The sequence below is a fragment of the Pteronotus mesoamericanus genome, unplaced genomic scaffold (assembly GCF_021234165.1).
Source record: "Pteronotus mesoamericanus isolate MK-2021 breed Mesoamerican mustached bat unplaced genomic scaffold, CSHL_Meso_final contig_101, whole genome shotgun sequence".
Taxonomy (NCBI): domain Eukaryota; kingdom Metazoa; phylum Chordata; class Mammalia; order Chiroptera; family Mormoopidae; genus Pteronotus; species Pteronotus mesoamericanus.
Genome location: NW_026555001.1, coordinates 13,743,192 through 13,766,059, shown reverse-complemented (window position 1 = coordinate 13,766,059; position 22,868 = coordinate 13,743,192). Strand labels below are relative to the sequence as shown.

The window sequence follows — 22,868 nt, the reverse complement described above, 5'->3', positions numbered from 1 at the left end:
TGAAAATATAGTCATGGGAAAAAAATGTTAGAAGAAATACATCAAAATATTATGGTTATCTCTGAATGTCTGAGAGGGAGGATTATGGGCAATAGTTATTTTCTCCTGTGTACTTTTCTAGATTTTTCAAATATTTTACAACCAACATGTTTTATTTTACAATAAAAAAACATAAAAAAAACCCAACCACCCTGTTTTTGCCTGGCAGGAAGAGTATCCCCCCAACCAGATGAGATTACTGAGTACTTGGAGGGAAAGTGAGCCGTTTGCAGATACACATCCAGGGGATGCAGCAGGAGCCCCTCACCCTCTCCTGGGCAGACAGACGCATGCCACGGAGGCGGAGGCCGCTGCTGACACGCGGGGAGCCCTGATGACTCCCCTGGTGGGCTACAGCTCCCTGGATGTCTCACCCGGACCGGCAGTGTTTAACGTGAAAGAGGGAAGGGGGATGGCATAGGGGTTTGGAGAACGGGGTGGGGATGGTCATGCTCGTGGCTGGAGGGAGAAGGGCAAGGGCAACGTGACCACCTCCATTTCAGGTCCCCACTTATCTCAGACAGACATGTTGCTCAGGGTTGAGTCTGACCATTTGAATGAAGCTCCGGAACGTGTGGGGAATCCCTTCTGGGGAAAGCGTGGTGTTGAGGCTGAGTGTTAATGGGATACAAACTACTTGGTTGACTACCCTGGACCAAGATTGGTGATCCCCCTGGGGGTTCCTTAGAAGACCTGAACATCCCCAACAGGTGAATACCTGCTCAGAGAAAACATTCTAATAGGTTCCAGACTACCTGGGAAGGATCAGGTGAGGTCAAGAGCATTGTCTGAATGCATTATGAACATCAACACATTGGTGGGCATCCTGTTCCAACTCATATGACAGGTGAGGAAACTGAGGTCCAGGGGTGGGGATGAATGATCCTACCCCCCACCCCTTTCCCAGGAAGGTGGTGGCAGAGCCCTGTACCTTCCCTGACTTTTTTCCTGGTCCCATCTTCCTGGGTGGATATGTAGCCACGGTTGTGTTTTTCACAGCCAACTGTGGGAAACTCACAGAACAAAAAAGTCTGGCTTGTAGTGGTTCAGAGTGTGGGCTTTGGAGTCAGACTGAGTCTGAATCACTGCTCAGCCACTGGCTAACAGTTTGACCATAGACTTCAGGTTCCTCATCACTATGGGTTTAACAGCATCACAAAGAGTTGTTGTGAGGATGAATTAAGTTAATACATGAAAAGTGTTTGGAGCAGCTCCCAGGACACAGGGATGCCAGCCAGTATTATTGTTGTTGTTGTTGTTGTTGCTGTCTTCCTGGGAATGGTTTCCAGAATCAATGTCAGTCAGTGTGATAGGAAAAACAGCAAATATCCCAGAGAGAATGGGGCGCACAAATAAGAAAAAGGGTTTACTAAGTGTACTGCCCAGATCAGAGTGGCAAAAAGATCGAGAAACCCTCCTTTAAAACTGAACTTCTCTTCCTAGCAACTGAGTTCTGTGGCCAAGAACTTGGCGGGGGTATCCTCCGGTGTGGAGCTGTCATTCTGACAGCTGGTCTGAGCAGCTGTTCAAGTGTGGCTGCAAAGGCCACTGGGCCCCAGGTGCCCGCCCTCCGGACCACGGCCAGGCTGCCCTCAAGCTTGGAGTGGGTCCCGGAACGGAGATGATGGCAAGTCCCAGAACGGGGGCGAAATGCCCTGAGCACACAGTAATGGGCTGGACCCCGCAGGCTCGATGCTCTAATCAAGGCTCTGTTCCTGACCTGCTGTGCTACCGGAACAAACCAATTACCTTCTCTGTGCTTTCCATTTTCCCAGTTGTAAATCAGGGCATGCCCTGCCTGATCTGTGTCCCTACTGGGAAGTGGATATCAGGCAACTGAAAAAAGGCAGAAGCAAAATCACATGGCTCAGAGGCACTGCTGGAAATACTGCAGAGGCCTGTGATTGGAGGGGCACACCTAGGTCTCCGCTCGGGGCAGCACAGGGGCCGGCCTTGCTCTGTCTGTGCACAGTGCGAGCTCTGCGCGGAAGGCCAGGGGCCAAATCTTGTGGGACAAAGTGCCTACCTGCAACTCTTTACTGAGTTTTCTCAAAACAACCACGATTTCACGATTACTGGAAAACTTCACCAGAAATTTTGCATAAAGATGTTGTTTTTCTAGTTGAAAAAATGGATTTCTTTATTGCTTCATTTAAAGGAGAATAAATAAAACCATTTCCCCCCAAGGGACAGTCTGTCCTCCAGGTGACCTGGGAAACACTGTTAACGTTCTAAAGCTATTTTGCAGGCCGGCATCTGGGGGCTGGTTCCTCGGGGGTGAGGCCGGTGCTGCTGAGCCTGGGCCCACAGCACGGTTCCTTTGTTTCCCTTCCTGCCCCTGTGCTGGATTTTCAGTGCTCTCAGGGAAGGTGCTGTGGTATTCATCTCTGCTTCAGGACCTAACATATTTTCTATCTCAAATTTCATGTGTTCTGTGTTTGTGGTTTCCCTGGAAGAAATGGAAAAAACCTATAGAGTTTTACTCATAGCCAAGTAACTACTGAGGGCACTATTGAAATGGAATGAGCACTGGGCTGGGAGTCTAACTCTGCTGCTAACTAACAGTGAGACCTCAGCAATTTGCTCTCTTTTATGGAGCCCAACTTCCTCAACTTATTTATTCATTTTAATCAACAAGAGTTAGTTGTGCTGGAAATCACTTGAGGTTTCAGTACAGGGAACAGTACCAGACCCAATGTGCTTACAGAGTGGGAGGGAAACATGGAAACCACCCTTCTGAAAAGTAATGGATGTACACCTTCTAAGGTGGCTAAAATAGAAAGGCAGATGATAATAAATGCTGGTGAGGATATGGACAAATTAGAACCATTATACGTTAGTGGCGGGGGTGTAAGATGGTGCAGCCAGTGTGGAAAACAGCTTGGCAGTTCCTCAAACTGTTAAGTATAGTTATTATATGACCCAGCAATTCTACTCCTCAGTATATACCCAAGAGAAATAAAAACATCTACCCACACAAAAACCCGCACACAAATGTTCACAGCGAACATTATTCGTAATAGCCCCAAAAGAGAAACAACCCAAATGCCCATCAACTGATGAAAGGATAAACAGAATGTAGTATATCTCCACAATGAAATATTATTTGGCAATAAAGATACATGGAGGCCTGATACAAGCTAAGACATGGGTGGCCCTTGAAAATATGCTCCATGAATGAAGTTAATCACAAAAGACCACATATTGTAGGATTCCATTTATATGAAATGCCCAAAACAGGCGAATCTCTAGAAAGAGGAGGTAGATTAGTGGTTGCTTTAGGACTAGGGGAGGAGGCGTAGTTGGAGGAAAGTGGGGGAATATTTCTAGGGGTTTCCTTGCAGAGTGATAAAAATGTGCGGAAACTAGATTGCAGTGATGGTTGTACCACCCCTTGACTCTGCTTCAAAAGTGGGTGAATTAGATGGTATATGAACTACCTCTCAAAAAAAGCTGTAAAAAATGATGGATGTTATGGTGGATAGAAGTATAGAAGGTCCAGAGGAAGAAGAACCAACTGTAACTTGTTGGGGATGGTCAGGGGAGTTTCCCAGAAGAATCGCCTGTTGAGGTGAGTCTTGAAGGAACAGATGTGACTTGAGAAGGGACAGGGCATTCTGGGCAAGGGATATGACACAAACAAAGCCACGGAGGTGTGCGGGGGCTGAGGCGGTCTGATATGGCTGGAGCTGGGGTACACGGAAGATTGGGGGGTAGAGAGAGGCAGGTGGGAGACAAAGACAAAGATTAAAAAGTGAGGGAAGTCCGGGCCTGGAAGGCTTCTAATGTCATGTTACAGAGCTGTGCTTTGTCCTGAACTTTTCTTTTTTTCTGGGCATAAGGAAGTTGAAAGCATAGCTTATAAGACCTTGTTTGGTTCCTAACTTTTATGCTGTTTCTGGACCACAGATCATAGCTGCCTCTTGAAGACTGTGTAGTTTTTGAAAGTTGCCACTGAGAAGAGACATAAACCGCACTGGATGTAAGGAAGTTGTCCAAGTTTGAGTGCAGGGGGTCATGGGGGCAGAAGAGGGCTATGCGCGTGGTCTGGGGTGGGGTGGGTGGGGCCGCCGCATCTACTCACTGCACAGCTGGCCCTCGTCTTCTCCCTGGGCGCAGTCCCGGTGGAAGTCGCAGGCCTGCCCGAGCTGGAGGACTGTCCCATTCCAGCAAGTGAAGGAACTCTGCAAGGCCATCTTGGAGCCCGGGGATGTTCCTGGAGAGCACATAGAGACACACACCCCTGGTCAGTTCGGGTGGCCCTGCCATTTACATCCCAAGGGACTGACTGAGACATTGGCCTCTCGTTATGTCCATGCCCATGGCCTGACACCAGGAGGCCAAGAGGAAGTGAAAGCCCTAACACCCCACAGCCCCTGGGGACCTCATTTTCTAGTGATGGGGAACAGTAGAGCAGTTGAGGTTTGGTCCACGTACCCCCAACAATCTGGGGTCCTTAAACCCCAGGTGCCAGGTAGCTTGCAGGTGGCGCCTCATCTTTAAGGTCAAATTTGGGATATTAAGGGGAATATCTGGTCCAGTGTATGCCCCCCATGTTCTTGACCCTAGACCCCACCACTGGAGTGATTCAGTGACATGCTGTCCTCTGGGCTGTGGAACATGAAGACCAGTGTTGCGAGGGCCCAGGCCTCAGACCGGCTCCTCCCGGGCTGCCCGGGGCACTGACTGCGCCCCTCCTCTGTCAGCCCCCGCCTCTCCATTTACAAAAGGAGGGGTTTGGCCATATTTCTAAGGCCTATTCCAGTTCTTAAATTCCAGAGAAATCATAATAGACAGTGGAGGAAGGGAGAGGGGGCAGCTTTTAATGAACATGTTAGCAGTTACTTGTTTCTGTATCAAGAACAATGCATTATGATAATTAATTAACCTGTGACCCCAGAGAACCAGGCGTAGGAGAAGGCTGGCCTGGCCCCGTGTGCCCTACCGAATGGGTGCTTTGCCTGGGACCACCTAGCCAGGGTCTGGCTGTTGCTTCTGATGGCACCTTCTGTCCCCTGCTCTTGGTTGGTGTGTGGTGGGGGAGCCTCTGCAAAGCTTTATATCAACTTCTCAGCTCCTTAACTAGTTTTGTGACTAGATCTCTGTGGTTCCCTAGACTGGTCACCTCTGCCCCTTTCTTCCTCCTGCAGAAGGAGAAATGCCACCCCTATCGGTCCCTGTGCCTCAAGACAGCCTAAGCCAATGTTTTCTCCAAATCCCCCCAATGCCAAGTGCAGGGAAATGCACTACTTGTCAATCACATTCCCCTGGAAGCTAGGAAATGAAATGCTTCTAAGAAACTGGTCTTGGTCCCTGGAAGGTACAGCCTTCCCCATGCAGAGGGGCATCCTCTCTAAAGGGCAGACTGCGGGGGCTATTCTGAGAGTGGCTGTGGCTTTGCTGCAGAAATCAAGCTCCCAACAAGGGAACCTGGCATCATATACAGGGTACCTGCTACCTGCCCCGCACGGTGCCAGCACTTTACCTGCCTGCTCACTAAACTAGAACCACTAGGGCAACTCTGATTTTTATCTACTTACCAGGGAGAAGGTGCCAATTAAGCGAGGGTGAGGGCAGTTGCAGGCAGGTGGCCTCCTGTTGGGGGCCGTAGTGAGCACCAGACCAGTGGGTCTACCCCAGGCTGGTGGGTCCTGCCTGCCCGGCAACACTGCCTGTCCTCTCTGCCCCTCATGCCAGGTAAAGGTATTTAGAATAAGAAGAAAAATTCTACACATGAGCTTTGGGGCTTTTAGTTTTCAAAATATTTGCTCCCAGCCCTAAAGAAGAAAATATAAGCAAAATAGGTAAATAAATAACCTGTAAAGCCTTCCTCAACCAAGGGCACCCACGCAGGCAGTGCTGCGGTTTGTTCACACCTTATGATCAGGCCTTGTTTCTCGTTGTGTGTTTTCATGAACACATGCATGTTTCATTTATCAGTGACTTGTCCTTCCCTGAATACGTCCTATAGCTTCTTTTACTTTCCTTCATTTTAAAAACATACACCAAGTGTCTAAAGTGTGAAACTAGGGGAAAAATAAACAAAAGCAATGCCTAGAATCTCACTATCCAGAGACCATTTTTAATAATGCTGACTTTTTTTTTTTTGCCTATTCTTTCAAAGAATGTATAGTTGTACCATGTGTATTTATGCCTTAAAATAATTAAATAATACTACAAGCTTTTCCAAGGATTTAAAAATTCCACAGAAGAATACCTTTTAATAGCTACAATACTTTGTGATACGTACCATTATTTATTTAAACATTATTCAATGACTGTATTGGTAGGTTGTTTATGGTAAGTCTTTCAAGAATATCTGTGAACATAAACCTTTGCTTGCATTTCAGATTATTTTTCAAAGGAAAGATTCCCAGAAGTGGAATTACTGAATCAAAGGGTGTAAACATTTTAAATGCCCTTAATAGATTCTGCCAAATTGTTTTCTAGAAGTTAATCCAATTTACACTCTCACCAGCTGTGTTCGGACATGCATGCCCCTCTCACTGAATCCTGGCCAACCCTGAATATTATCATGATTTTCATTTTTAACTAAAGGTATTTACCTGCTGTTTTATTTTGTATTCCTTTGGTAGTTAGGCTAAATATATTTTTCACATGTTGCTAGCTTTATTTTATTTTTACATTGTCCACTTCCATCTGCCAATTTATCTATTAGGTTCTTCGTGTTTTCGTATAGAATTGTATGAGATTAGGAATAAGGATGTGACACTGCTTATTATATATTTGACAATTTCTTCCCGTATTTTATATGTATTTTCATTCTGTTTATAATGTATCTTTATATATAGAATTTTTAAGTTTGTACATAATCTAAACATATCCACATTTTCCTTGGTGATTGCTCCTTTTTTTCTTTTACGTTTAGAGAGCTTGTTCCATGTGGGATTGGTTATGTGGGGGTCACCCTCTCTGGTCTTTGGGTTGCCCTCTCGCTTGGGAACACCTCCCACCATCATCTCATCTCTTGGTAATGGGGACTTAGACCTTACCACCTCATCAGTGACGTTTCCGTGGGCTCTCCCATTCTCCCCCTTTTGCTTGGACTTCTGTCGCTCATTACTTCTTGCATTTAACACGGCGGACCTTCTGCCTCATGTTGTAACTCACTGTTTCTATGCCTGTTTTCCTCGCCAAACTGTACGTGGCTGGAAGGGCAGTCAGGAGCCAGTCTTATCCTCCTGAGTCTGTAACAGTACCATGTATGGAGATCTCCCCACCCCAATATTTTGGAATTGAACTGATCCTATGTATTACATGTGGAAAGTTTTATTATACCTGTTTTATAGTTGAGAATACAAAGGCTTAGCGTGGTTACGTGGCTTGCTGAGGGATTGGTGAAAACCCGCATTTTGACATCTTGTTCTCCACCCTTTGTACTGTGTCTGTCTGTGAGGTCGGCCTACCTCAGGTCATGCAGGTCCTTGGAAGCGGTGAGTACGCCAGGGGAGGAAGTTCGCATCCCTGCTCTTCACCCCAAACCTTGACAAACGAGGGGTCTGGTAGCAGTAAGGTAGCGCTGCTTTACTCTCTGGATGTCCCAGAGTTTGTCCCCCAAATCTCTCTTTTCTCAGATAAAGCATAGCCGTAGCACAGAACCGTAGCCCAGAGAAGCTGTCTCCTTCGGCTCTTCTACCACCTCCGTCCCATCTCCTTCCCCTGGCTGGAGGTGGCTAGGCTCCCTGGCATCGTTTCCTTCGTACACAGGGAATTTGTGCTTGTGAGAGATTCAATTAGATGCATGCCTGGTACTCTGATCTCTACTACCGGCCCAAACTCCAAACTAATGAGGCGCAACAGAAACAACCTCTCTGTCTTCTCAAGTTCTTTTTTTATGGGGCCCATAAATTGCAAGGAAGGAAGTAACATTGGTGAATGATTTTAATCAAGGGCCTGAGTTTCTTAAACAGCATCCTCTCTGTGGTTGCGAAATAATTGTTGTGGCTTATGGAGTGTGGTACCTGAGGCCCAGGGTGGTCGTAGCCAGTCTCGAGATGGGCAGGGCCTCCTGTGGGCATTTCCTGATGCTCTCCACCCATGGGTGCCAGTGATTCTTGGTAACCATTGTTATACCAAATGCCCTAATCCCAGAAAGCTTAGGGAGATCTGAGACCAAGCTGCTCTAGGGAGAGTTGGTGCTTGGGGATCTTTTGTAAGGGTCTTCTTTGTGGGAATTTATTTACTTTCTTTGAAACAGCAGGTCTTCCCAGAATAATGATGGGAATCACAGGGGACAGTAAATTATCTTCATTCCTTACCTTTTGTATAGCATTTTAATAGTTTACAATGTGCTTTCTTTATCCTTCCTTGTTTGAATCTCATTAAAAAACTTACAGAACAGTTATTATTTCCATTTGATTAATCAGGAGATCAAGGGTTTGAGAGACTGAATCATGTGCAGACAAATGTTTTTTAAATAGTAAGGCACTACGAAATGCAAGCAGTTACTTGCCAGGTACTTTGCTTGTGGTCTCACAGCAAATGACCGCAGGGGAAGGCCCAGAACCTGGTCAGATGAACCCAGGCCGAGTTCCTCTCCCATAACTTGGATTAGGTCATCCTGACTGCCCATGGGAGCCACTCGGGAAATTGGAAATACAGTGGATCTTCAGGCCCCCCTGGGCCAATGAAATCAGAAGACAGAGAGGCCCATGGCATTGATGGTTTTAAAAGCCACCGGAGTGGTTCCCATGAGCATCAGGTTGAGAACCACTTCCTCGGAGGGCTGGGAGATCTGCCCCTGAGCACCTCGGTGTCCTGGATGCATCTTTTTCCTCCGTGGGTCTCCACTGGCCTTGATTCAAAGAGGGTGGGGCCTCAGCTCCAACCTTTAAGACCACCATCCATTGGCAACACCTTGATCCTGGAGCTCTGGGCAATGGTTGTTGGTGGCTATATGTTTACAAGCTCGATGTGATATAGTAAGTGCCATCTTTATAAATACTGACCATTTAATGACCCTTCCCTGAAGCCTTCTTCCCTCCCATGCATATTTACTAAGCCACTCACCCAGCAAGCTTCCTTTGGTTGCTTCATGTTAGCTTTTCCTGCCTTAGTCATCTGTCATTTGCATCCTGGAACATGTCTCCTGAAACAGCATGCCACATTTGTTTGCCCATTTATCTACTCTCCAGTGCACTAGAAATTAGTTCATATTTGCATCTGAGACACATGTAGCCCAGGTCAGGTTACAAGAATCACTGTTCCACACCATGAATGACTTATTGGGTTCACTCGCTGAAGAGGATCCCTTTTCCCTAATTGTGCATTCAAAGCAGAAATCCAACATACTCCCCTCTTTCAATCATGTCTTGGAGATTTGATGCTCCAAAATCTACACCACTCTCCTTACTCAAGTTTCTTTTTTAAATGAATGTCAAATTTTAGGTCACTTAATTAATTTTTAATTAAGGTGATTTAAGTGGCATTGAAAAAGGCACACTTGTATCAGCTTTTGGGTGGTCTCCCACCTGCTTGCTGTTGCCTAACCAATGACTCTCATTAAAGGGGGGAAATTGAGTGATGCTTCAGTGAGAAGGGGTCTTACTCTTAAATTAAAGGCAACGGGTTGTGGCGTGTGGGAGGATGGGGAGGTCAGGAGTGGGGCTGGGCCAGGCTCCCACCAGTAGAAACTGATTGTTTCCCAGGAGAAGGAGAATTGGGTACTCAAGGGTAGACAAGCCCAGAGACATGAAGAAGGATGCTGATACGATGAGGATGCAGTCAAACAGCATGCGCAGGCTAACAGCTGTTACTACTGTGCTGACGTTAATGGAAGGCCTGTGAACTGTGTAAATTATGCCTGGCAGAGACCAGTCCTGCTGAGGGCTTTGAGCCTCATAAATTGTAGCGTGGACACAGTCTCATTAAAGAACTGGCATCTTGGGTTCCTACTCAAAATGTAAATTGGTGAGGAGAGGGCCTACCTATGGAGCGCCGACAGTAGGTGGGTAAGGAAGTGTTGTGCTGGGAACTGAGAGAGCTGGTGGGAGGCCTAGCTCTGCCAAGAGGCCTCTGGGGCAACGAGAAAGCCATTTCTCTTCTGGACCTCAGTTTCCTTGTTTGTGGAACCTCTAAAGCCAGCCATTGGTGGTGTGTCTACAGACCCTTCATAACAAAGTCACACTGGACCTTGCTAATCATGCTGCTTCCTGGGCCCCCTGTAGACTTACAGAGTCAGAATATGTGGGGGTGGCACCCTGGAATGTTCCATAGGCTCCCTGGGTGACAGCTGGGTGCGCCAAGGTCTGAGAGCCTTGGGTATTAGAGAAATTAGTGGATCTTCAGTTTCTTCTTCCCTTGGAAGAATCTCGAGCCTTCCAGCCCCACACGCCCTCTCACTGGGACAATTCCCTCCTGGGCCCAGGGTTATCAGGGCTCCTTTTACACACAGCTTCCATTTCTGTTATCCTCCAACGGCCCATGCTATCGCTTTGTTCACTTCGCATTGATGAGACCCTTAAGGTGCAGAGAAAATAATACTTGGTTCCAGCTCCCTCTTCTACTGGCTAGTGGTGTGAACTCTGACCAGTCATGGGATTCTTCTCCTCTATAAATCAGGGATGCTATCTAATTTATAGGATTTTGGTGATGAGCAAATTAAACTGTACACACATGTGGGGTGCTTATGAGAGAATTTTTATAGACTATCCCAGGGGCTTTGGGAGAACTGCCTGTGGAGGGGTGGTGAAAGCAATCAGTAAGGGGGCTGGACAGGCCAGATCTTGGAGACAGACAGCACCTCGGGAATCCCTCATAACCCATAGTAGAGGTGAGCATCCGCAGGGCCAGAACCTATCAGTGAAATGATGATAGAAACAAACCTGATAATAATTTGCAGCACAATAGTAGCTATGAAAAATAATGGCTGCAATGGTGAATTTTCAAGCTTATTTATCTCTGGAGTCACCCCCTACCAGAGTTAGCTCTCTGAGCCCAGCTCCTTTCGGTCCTAATCCTGCCATAAGCCTTCTCTGGTTTTCATGGCATTCCATTTGAATCGAGGCTTTGAGGCCCTGGCACAAAGGAGCTTTGCTGTGCTCCTTTGCATGTTTAGCTAAACACTGTGACTTGCAGTTTCTTGAACATGCGGCCTTAACCACAGCTTTTTGTGTAACCCAATTCCTTTGACTAGAATCATCTTCTCCGCCTGAACAATTCCTCCTAACTCAGATGTCACTTTCCCCAATGGCTTGTTCTTCTCCCTTTAAGAGAGAGAGGTGACTGGCTCCCTCTGGAGTGCTCGGGTAATCACTCCACACCTTTAACCGTGCGCTCGCCTCACCTACTGCGTGATATGTCTGCATTGCTAGCTTCGCCCACGAAATTCTAAATTCTTTGAGGCAGATGGTCCATCTTACTTATTTTATCTCCTGGAGAATGTCTGGCACATAGTGAGCACTAATGAATGTATAGTGTAAGGGTGCAAAATAGATCACCAAGTTTACATAGAAAAATGGGGTGGGGTGGAGTTTCCTTGCATTCTGGAAATTGCTAATTTTTCTAGTTTATACCATAGAAATTTCACTTACTGTCCCCTCCCCTCCATCCCATTTAAACTTTGGGTTACTTCGCGACTGTGTTCAGAACTTCTATGAAGGGCCTGGCACTGGGTTAAGGTAGTGAACAGAGGGTAACATGGGTGACCTAGTTTGATCGGTGGGCCACATGAGTCCTCTCTGGGGAGCTGATATTTGAGGTTATACTGAAGAATAAGAGAGTCCATCATGCAAAAAGGCCGTGGAGAAGCAGGAAGGAGGGAGGAAAAGTACATTTATGATCTAGAAACATGGCAAAGGTCAGTGTGGCTCAAGAGGGTCACAGAGGGTCATGAGAGCTGAGAAAGGTGGCTGGGGGTGACATGTGGGGCGTCAGAGGCCCAATCAGGTAGGACCTTGCAGACCTGTAAGAGGAATGGGTTTTGCTTAAGGAGTTGAGACAAGAGACTGAAAACAATGTGATTCGTTTTTTAAAAGATCATTCCAAGCAATTTAGGAAAAATGGACTGGAGAACACAATAGAAGTGGGAAAGCCAGTTTGTAGGCTGCTGTAACCAACAAGCAAGCGATGAAGGCAGCTTACATGAGGCCAGTGCGAGGGGAGAGGGAGAGAAGGGAGTGGGGTAAGTCACACGCTGGAGGTGGCTCTGACAGGAGGGCTGATGGCCTGGAGGTGAGGGCGAGAGGGGGGCGACATCAAGGATGGTGCTCGCATGAGACCATGGCTGCCGGCTGACATGACAGAGCCAGTGCGCGTTTGTTTCAAAATCCCAGTTCCTTGGACAGAGTTCGTCTCCGTATACATTTATGACGACCCACTAAGATTCCCTTCGGCCCCTAGTAGGAAAGCAGAATGTGTTTCATTTCTGCGGCTCAGCCCTCTGAAGGAAGTAGAAATTCTACTCTTTCGTGCCCTCAACAGCCCCTTTATTTTGCTGCATGGTCCTTTCCCAAGGATTCCCTATTTGACATTTATCTTCATTCCTTTGCTGAAAAGACACAGCAATAGTTTTGTTTTTAATATTATAAATGGTCTTTCTCTACAATTTACCAGTAGCCTCCCTGAAAAGCAGTGACATTTATCCATTCCACACCACCGCTCCCCACACAATGTTGTTTTCGCCTCTTGTATTTTCCAGTAAACAATGAACAATTCCAACCATACCTTGGAAAACTAATACTAATCATGGACAAATGATAGCTACAGTGGATACCACAGGAGAGACTATGCATATTATAGGGTGGGGAAGGCTGCCTGGAACAGAGAGCAGAGGTGAGCAGGGGCCATGGAGACTGGAGGAGTAGAGACAGGGGCTGATCACGGGGAATGGCCTCTGGAAGCACCTCCACTGAAGGGAGCTGGGTGGACTCGGCTCCTTGAAATAGATAAGAGGTCATCTTGCTGCCACTGGATCCATGGTAGCCATGGGGGAAGGTTTGGCTACTTGCTGAAGGCACAAGATAGTCATTGGGTGCTGATGTGGGCATCAATCTGTAATAATAATGACTACCCCTCACCATTTATTGAGTGGTTTTAATCTTCTAGGTACTTTAAAAAAAATTAATTTTAGAGAGAAGGAGAGGGGGAGAGAGAAAAACAGTATGGGAGAGAAACAGGTATCGGTTGCCTCCTGTACACACCCCGACTGGGACCGAACCCACAACCTAGGTATGTGCCCTGACCAGGGATCAAACTTGCGGCCTTTTGGTACCTATGATGATGCTCCAACCAACTGAGCCACCCGGCCAGGGCCAGGTACTGTTTTAAAGGCTTTCCATGCATTATTTTATTTAGACCTTACATCAACTACATGAAATAGTTTTTACTATCTTCATTTTATTGAGAAGGAAACCAAGACCCAAGGGTTCATAAAGACATTCCCAAAGTCCTAGAGGCAGAATTTTATGTTGACCTGACTCTGGAGCCCATGCTGTTAATCGATATGCTAGACTCACCGGGAGGAAAGTCCATTTTAGGAGCCCCAGGAATAAACAAGTGAGAGAGGATGTGGACTGCCAGCCGGTGGAGCACCAGAGAGAAACTGTGTGCCAGAGGCTGGTGACGGAGGCCAGGGGAAGGAAACTGCCAGCGCCAGGATGGTGGAGGGCAGAGAGCCCAGCTGGCTGGGGTTATGGACTGGGTTCTTGCCCCTCAAAGTCCTGATAAAAATGTTTTTAGGGGAATGATATACCAGGCAGGTGCTAAGACAGGGTCCAGGCATGAGGGAACAAGATGGAAACTGAATATCAGAATTCTTAGTTTGTTTCCTGGGCCAGGCAAACACCCCATGGCTCCTGGAGGTTGTTGGGTCGACAGAGATAGTTAAGGAAGAGTCCTTGGTAAACCACTGAGTACCAGCAAATGATTAAGATTTTATTTCTATAATGAACCACCTGACATTCACGTAGAATCTCAGCAAAGCCATAAAAGTCTCACTACCTCACTTCTTTGTCCTTTCTGAAATGCTGCCTTCTCAGGGCAGCCTTCCCTGGTGACCTTATCTAAAATCCCTCCCTACCTCCACCCAAAACACGTACACTTCCTGTCTCTGTTCCCTGCTGTGTTGTTTATCCTTGCTCCTTATTCTGGGACAGTGTACACTTTCCTTCTTGGTTCCCTTGCTAGTCTTCCTCCCCTACTATCAGGGTTTTCACTGCTGAAGCTTCAGAGCCCAGTACAGTGCCTGGCATATAGTGGGATCTCAATGAAAGTCTGTTGAGAGGACACGCGAATGTATCTCTTTCACAAATTATTTTGGGCAATGGATTCAAAGCAGGATTTATGTTTTATTCACAATTTAGTACTGGTATTTCAGAGAAAAGGCATTTCCCTGGAGAGGACTTCCATGTAGTCCCAATTCCCACAGCTACATGGGTACAAAGCACGGATCTGTTCCTACGAAAAGCAAATCATGTAAGGAGCTCTTTACAGTGATTGTGGCCTTCTCTGTTTCTAAAGGCCTTGCTCAGTGCTGCCGACCCCATTTTTATATAGTAGCCACTTTAAATCACTTATTTTCTTGTATATTTAAGGTAGGTTCATTCAAAGAATCAAGTAAAAGGTAATATACACATGTATAGGATGTGTATAGGAAGGATGGCTGTACAGTCATACACACAACTGAATACTAACCGGGGGAACTAAGGAAGCTGCAGCAGACACGGGGTGCTGGGAGCCTGCCATGCACAGGGAAGAGAAGGGATGGCCAACTCACAGTAAGTAGTGAGAGGCTGATAGACTGTCGAAAATACTGCCCATTTCAGATTCAAAACCAAGAGGAGGCTGAGACCGGGCCACAAGCTGTCAATGTTCAGTGGATGGGCCACTTGCAGCCAGAGTCAGGAGGAAGCAGGATTTCCTTGGAGGAAATGAGAAGATCATTTGTGTTATTCAGTTTGATAGACAAGAAATGTGGAAAGGAGGCAGAGGCTCCTATGGAAAGATCAAGGTCACTTGCTTTGGCTAGAAGTCAAGAATGCCTAGTTTTTAGTCTCTAGTTCCTTCTAAGGCTCTCATGTCAGGGTCTGACCTTCTCAGGACCACAAAATTGGTAGAGATCTAGTGAAAAGGAAAGATGGATAACAGTCAGGGAGGAAGGATGAAAAATAATAAGAAGAAATAATATTCAATGAGTACCTACTATGTACCTGCCACTTTCTTTTTGTGTATATTACCTTTTACTTGATTCTTTGAATGAACCTACCTTAAATATACAAGAAAATAAGTGATTTAAAGTGGCTACTATATAAAAATGGAAAGTAGGCCCTGGCCAGATAGTTCAGTTGGTTAGAGTGTTGTCCCAATACACCAAGGTAGTGGGTTCAATCCCCAGTCAGTGCACATACAACAATCAATCAATGAATGCATAAATAAGTGGAACAACAAATCGATGTTTCTCTCTCTCTCAAATTAATACACTTAAAAAAAAGAAAATAACATGTATTGGTAGGATGTAGCAAATAAACTGTAATCCTTGTGCACTGCTGGTAGGAAAGTAAAATTTTGTAGTCACTATGAAAAACATTACGGTGGTTGCTCAAAAAATTAAAAATAGAATTACCATATGATTCAGTAATTCACTTCTGGATGGATATCCAAACACACACACACACACACACACATATATATATATATTCAAAAAGCTGAAAGCAAAGTTTTTAAGAGATATTTGTATACCCAAGTTCATAGCAGCATTATTCACAACTGCCAAAAGATGGAAGAATCTCAATGTCCATCAACAGGTGAGTGAATAAACAAAATGTGGTATATATGGATAATAGAATATTATTCAACCTTAAAAAAGAAGGAAGTTCTGACACATGCCACAACATAAATGAATGCTGAGGACATTATGCTAGTGAAATAAACCAGTCACAAAAAGACAAATACTGCCTGATTCTACTTATGAGGTACCTGGAGCGGTCAAAGTCATAGGGCCAGATAGTGGAACGCTGGTTTCCAAGGATGAGTGGGAGGGGAGAATCGGGCATTGTTTAATGGGTAGAGAGTTTCAATTTTGCAAGATGAAAAAGTTTTGGAAATTGGTTGTACACTGTAAACATTATGAACACAACTGAACTGTATTCTTAAAAATGCTGTAAGATGGTGAATTTCATGTTATATGTTTTACCACAATTAAACATAAAGATGACTGGTCTTGAAATAAGCCCTAATTAAGATGGCAGGGCAAGAAGACAATAGTATGGCCTACTGAAATGTCTGTTGTTATGGCTCTGCAAGGAGCTCAGTTTCTTTTTATTTTATCTTTTAAACTCCCCTCCTGTCTTGCTTCCAGTGCCATACAGTGGCGTGTGAGACACTGGATGCAGCCAGAACAGACTGGCTGGACGCGAAGAGCCTCAGATCTGCACTGACGCTGCGGGGCACTAGCTGAGCGGCGTGGGATCAGCCGTGTGCCCTCTCCCACCTGCAGTCTGTTTATCTGTGAAATGACACGGTTGGACTTTATTCCCCCTCTGCCATGGGCCAAGGTCTCAGCCAACAAGCAGCAGCAGTGGGGAGGAGTTACACATGCAGGAGAAAGGTGCGGGGTGGGAGAGGAGGGACTGGTAATAGTGATAAATGTGGGTGACACATCAGAAAGCCTACGGGAGACTCGAGCTCAGCCAGAATCCCCTCAGCCCCGCTCTTGCTATTAAATGTGGGACACGTCACACAGAGAGGGCTGCTTCAGGCCCAGCAGGTCCCCCAACACACAGGGCTCCATTTCCATTTTTATGAGTATTTCCCGAACTCGCATGGGATTTCTGCCAGGTACTATGTGCTTGAGAGTGAAGTGCCACTGAACAGAGTTTACAGTTTCTTTTAGAGAAAAGAGGTGAGAAGACAGACAAGACTTGACGGGACAGGCCTGTGACGACACTCACGGGACTGTTCATGCCCACAGGTCTCAGGCAGGCCTGCCAGGTCACGGGGCAGCGGCACACACATCCTCTCAGTTCAGGAAAGGTCCAGATCGGGAAGGGCTTCTGCCACACAACCGCTGGGAGTACGAGGATGACATGTTTTAAATGGCCCCAGCGGAAAGTTTTTAGTTGTGTGGCTGCCCTGAATCTCCAGTGGTCTTTGTAATTTGGTGAGCACACTCAGAGCCTAAGAAAAGAGGATTGGTTTTGGAGATAGATGGACCGAAATTGAATTCTGACTCCAACACTTGGTCTTGTACAAAGTACTTGATTGCCTTGAACTTCAGAATCTATCTTGCAGGGTTGTATCAAGGTTTAGAAAAACTACAGGTAAGCATCTGTGGCTGGTACACAGTGGGTGTTCAATAAAGGGTAGACATTGAAGAAAACATAGTCTACATTCTTGAGGTGGTTCTTTATATTGGGGCAGATATGTGGGCAAATAATAATAATAATAATATAATGTGCTAAAATAGATGTGCACTGTAACAGTTTTAAAACATCTACAAAATTTTAAACAAGCCTCTTGAGAGAATTATCAAGAGGTAGGGATCTGTCTTCTCCCCTTGAATCTAGGCAGGCTTGTGGCTGCTCAGACTAATAGCACATGCTGGAAGCCACCATTGGACTCTGGAGGCTAGATCATAAAAAGCTATGCAACTCCCACCTTTCTCGTAGATACATTTGGCTTTGGAGCCAGAAACTGTGACGCAAGAAGTCTGACTAACCCAAGGCTACCACGCTGAAGAGGTCAAGGGCAAGCACTGAGGAGACAGTCCCAGCCGAGCCCAGCCTCCCTACCATCTTTGCTAATGTACATGTAAGCAAAGCCAACCTGGACCCTGCGCACCACTTGATCTGTCAGCTGGTTGCCACTACATGGCCTCTCTCAATGCCACATGATACAAAAAAAAATTACCTAGCTGAGCTCTGACTGAACTCTAGTTCCCCAAAGTGCAGCAGTTGTTTTAAACAGTTACACTCTGGAGTATTTGTTATTTAGAAGTAGGTGACTAAAATGTATGAATGACAGGCACACAGAGAAGAGGTGTCTGTGGGACAAAGGAAGGCTCTTGCCTAAAAGTGGCACTTGAGGTGTTCAAAGAATTGACAAGGAGAAAGGACGAGGGAGTCCCAAAAAGAGGAGGAATGCTCAGGGAACAGCAGGTTGTCTGGGGACCTGGGGTGAAGGGCAAGCTGGCAAAACAAGCAGGAAGCCAGTCACGAAAACCTCGGATGGCATGCCACAGAGTTCCGACTTCAGGCTTTATCAGCATTATCTTGTCGAGACCTTACAGCAGTACGTGCAGTAGCTGTTGTCATCTCCATTGTACTCAGAAGGAGTCTGGGATCCAAGGATTTGTAAGGTCATTTCCAAGGTCATTCCCAACATCATAGAGGATTGGCAGAGCGAGGATTTGAACAGGTCTGCCTGACTCTGAAGCCCACGCTCTTAATCAATATGCTGGACCCACCAGGGAGGAAAAGGCCATTTTAAGAGCCTCCAGAATAAACAATGGGGAGAATTATGAGCTACAAGCCTACAGGTGACAAAAAATATCTAAAATACTTTCAGAGGGGATAGGATGAGAGCAGGAGACAGGACTAGCACCACATCCTAGAGGGGTGTGGAGTGATGCCTGAGGTGGGGAGGGGACTGGAGGTGTTGGTGGCCAGAGGGCCACTGCAGGGTCTGGCGAGCGCTGGGTTAGCAAGAGGCTGTGCGGTGGAGGGCAGGGGGGCTGGCGAGAGCTATTTCAAAGGTAGAATCATTAGGGTAGGACCGTGGGATGATGGAAGAAGCAATACTAGATGGCACCGAAGCTTAAGGATCCGCAGAGGCAGACAAAAAGAGGAGGCTGCAGCCGGTGGGATTGCCTTGAGGGGTAATGGCTTGGGTCACCCTTACTATTTCCTCTCACAGGGCCTCCGGGGTCTCACAGAGCAGCTGCTGTGATGTCAGGGAGGCCCAGGTGGCAGGGCCGCATAGGGGGCTTGGGGAGTGCCGAGAGGATTCCGACTGTGGCTCGGGGCAGCACAGCCAGGATGGTTTGGGGTGAGCAGGGCATTCTGGGAAGGCGGGGTTGAGGGACAGGCTGGTGGACTGGCTGCCGAGGGTGCAGTGTGGAGAGAGAGCTGGCTCTGGTCCCTGCTAATGCGGCTCCCCCATCACAGGCTCCTCCCTGTCAGCTCCTACCAGCTCCTTGACACAAGGTGGTCCTTGGGGCTCAGCGAGCAGGTGGCTTCCCAGGTGCAGTCACCATAAAGCATTGTGTGTTGTGAATTGTTAGCGAAGCCAAGGCTGGCCTGAGGATGGAGCGATGCCTTCTTCCCTCCCCTTCTCTGCTCCAAGGGTCCGTCTGTCCTCCGCGCCACCCGCGATACATGCCAGCAGTTTGTGAAGCCAGGCATCCCTAGCAAGGCTGTGTCACAGCGTCTGGAGAGAGGCGGGCAGCCATGTCACTGCTCTGGCCCTGCTCCCCTTGTGGCAAGGGCCATGGTAGAGATGACACAGCGCGTTTCTCCCTGTGGGTCACAGCCTTCCCAACCAAAGCCACCTGCTCCTGACTCCTTCAGAGCACAGCGGGTGAAGGGAGCGGAGGCTCTGGAGTCGGCAGACCGAGTTCACGTTCAGCTTGGTCACTGACTACTTGCGTGACCTTGGATGGACCAAGCTCTCTGGGGCTCAGTTTCCTCTTCTGAGGAAGAATGCCTTTTTCCTTTGCAGGGTAATTTTAAAGACAAGCAGAGTTTAGGAAAGCAGCCAGAGAGAGGCTGGTTTGTAACAGTTCCCTCTCCAGCGTCCACCAGGGGCTCCATCTCTCTAAAGAGGAGAATGGGCAGGAAGCTCCGCTCTGAGCCCAGATTGGCGGCCACTGGCCTGCCTTGTCTGCTGAGCTCTCTGGGCCAACAAGAGCCACCCTCATGTGCTCAGTTCAGACCTGCTTCTTGGTGGGCACTCTGCAGGCCTCGGCGTCTTAAGGGACTGCTCTGTGCGGCTCCCCGACATGGCTCTCTTGAAGCGCCTGGCATGCGAAGGGGAGAGGACAGGTGCCAGGTGGGAGGGAGGATGCTGGCTCAGACCCGAGGGGTTCGCGCCGCTCTGCAGTCTGATCCGTGAAGCCGCAGCAGAGCCATTTCTGCACGTCCCTGGAGCACGGCCAACGTGCGGTGGAGCAGGAATCCTTGCCTGTGGCGGATTCTGGCCAAGGACCAGCACCGCCAATGTCGATGACCCGTTGGCCTGGGATGTGTTATGTCCAAAGTAGGATCAGCAAAGAAGATACCCTCAGGAAGAGCTCAGAACATCTTAGCGCTAAGCAGCCTGTGTCCTGCAACGGTCGGTCGTGTCTGACCTCGGAGGTCCCCCACCGTTGACTGAGGGAGGGGATGGGAAGGAGTGGGAAACTAGTTAATCACCAGGAACCTGGCGCTGGATTCCTCTGTGCGCATCACTCTGGGTTCAAGTTTCAGAAAGGAAATGAAGGCGAGCGCTGCTAGAACTTCTTATAAAGTCCATTTTAGTGATGGCAAGGCTACTCTCGTCAATGAAAATAAGCTCAGCCCTTTGAAGATAATAGGTGAAAAAGTTAACTATTTCTGTATTGTTCAAAAAAAGGATGTGAGGTGACCTGCAATTACATATCATAAAAGTATATGACTAAATAAATCAGGGTGATCTAAGGGTAATATTTTAGTACCAACATGCCATAAGATTTCTATGTGGTAACTAAAGCTTGGCTAAAGTATACTTCTGTGCTTCCTAGCAGCCAAAGCAAAAGGGAAATAAGATCAGTTATAGATTCCAAGTGTTCACAGGAAAATGTATGTTCTTTCTGACACTGAGCTCCAAGAGAAGTTGCGCTGTGGTCCTCATGGTGTTGTAGTTGACAAGATACTCCCCTGTGTCTGCAGTGTGGACACTACCCTCCCCTCGGGCCATCTTTTATAGTCCTGTCCCTGAAGCACAGGTGTCAACTGAGGGTTAGGGTTTCAAAACTGGGCTGCATTAAATTGGCATCGATTTTAAAGTAATATTCAGTACCGGAAAAGAGGTAGTGGGTTAGAGACTTTTACATATTGCTGGTGAGAATGGGAGCTGATAGAACTTTTCTAGACACATTTGGCAAAATACTTTGAGAATCTTAAACATTTTGTTCAGCTTCATACACCTCAAAATTTTACTTCTAGGAAACATCCTTGAGGAAATAGAGAGTTATACAGGTACTTAGCCTCAAAATATTCATAGTAGATTATAATAGCATAAAAGTAAAAACAAACAAGAAATCCAGTGAGAGGGGAAAGATAATAAAAGCTGCCAATACCTGTCTCACACAAAGATGTTTTTGAAGAACTTTTACTAACAAGAGAAAATTTTCATGATACATTAAGTAAAACAAAACAAAAAAGACCCGCAACCTATATCTAAGGCTGTTGGAACAGCATGCCAAAACCCATTGATATACACAGAAACAAAAACTAGAAGGAATATCTCAAATTGTTAACAAAGTTACCTCTGAGCTGGAGGATTATGAATGCTTTGAGTTTTCTTTTTCCTACCTTTCTGAATTTATATGTGGTTTGTTATGGCATACATAACTTTTATAATCAGAAAAAAAACAAAGTAGCTACTCTAAAAAAAGATTCCTCTCTCTTCCCAGACCTATACCTACATTCTAAGGATACCTATTCACCCCACATTTCTATTCATGAAACTCTTCAAAGCACTTTCATACCCATAATCTCATTACGGTCTCACATTCACTCCAGGTGGCAGGCAGGGCAGGGGTTCCATCCATTTTTAGCGGCGGGGGGAAATGATCCATAGGACGGTACCATTGGAATGGAGACTGCTTTATTTTTAGAAACCCACCCCTCACTTACACCCTGACCCACACCTGCCTGCGAATCTCCTGCCAATACAAGCGAGGACCTAGGCAGGGATGGGGAGATGGACCTCAGAAGGTGGAGCTGCCAGCTGTTGACACTTTCAGGGCTGCCGCGTCTCTGAGACACCCACAGTGCCCTGGCGAGGCTTCTAAACCACGGTTTAGACCGCACTTTTAACAGAGGCACAAATTGCCACTTTGTACTGCAGTGAATCTCGACATCTGATTTCCATTGACAGCTAAATTAACAAATCAACTAAACCCCGCTGTATTTTATGTCTCATCTTGTGCCAGATTTAATGTGTTCCAGACACAACACAGTGCAGAAGAGTTTGGATTTAGTGGCTCAGGGGTAACTGTCAACTATTCACTGCATCCATTTCACTCACTGAACTAGGAAGCAATTCCTGTGTCCATCTGTCAGAATCTCTGAACTGGGAGGAGATGAATGAAATCAGAGGCAGCTGACCTGGCCAGGCAGTGCCCAGGAGCAGGTCATTCACTCTGCGACACGTGTCCTGGGTCTCTGTTACAGTCGGTGGGATAATTGCACTTACAGTTTCTTGCCCTGATGGTCAGACTTGGTCTTTATCCACTTCCCTGAGCTCACTTGGCTCCTTTGAAGAGTCACTCAGAATAAAAGACCTTCATCTGCTCAGCACTTCCATTTTTTGAAGCTCAAAAACAGAAATGATTTCACTTGATCCTGACAACAACCCTATGACATGATACTGTCACCTGATTTCATAGATGAGGAAGCTGGCTGGCTCAAGGTCAGATACGTGGCAAAGGGTAGAGAGGGACTAGAATCTTGATCTTCTGGGTGCCAGTGCAGCACACCTTCTAGAACATTCTAAGGGTGCGGTCCTCTGACCCTGCTTGAGGAGAGGGACCTTGAAGCCCTGGTACTTTCCCTCTGCTAAATGCCGGCTTTCCAGGTGGGCCTCTGTGCTGGTGGAGAACATGCTGACCAGGCAGCACGACAGTGATAGAC

The 22,868-nt window shown here is 46.8% G+C and overlaps 1 protein-coding gene across 1 annotated transcript in view; it reads right to left on the bottom strand.

Moving 5' to 3' along the window:
* ALK (ALK receptor tyrosine kinase) overlaps nucleotides 1-22,868 on the bottom strand; it is a 632,462-nt gene that overhangs the window by 101,584 nt on the left and 508,010 nt on the right. The window contains exon 6 of the mRNA XM_054565684.1: nucleotides 4,124-4,255. Within this exon, the coding sequence (XP_054421659.1) occupies nucleotides 4,124-4,255 (132 nt within the window). The remainder of the gene's footprint in view (nucleotides 1-4,123; nucleotides 4,256-22,868) is intronic.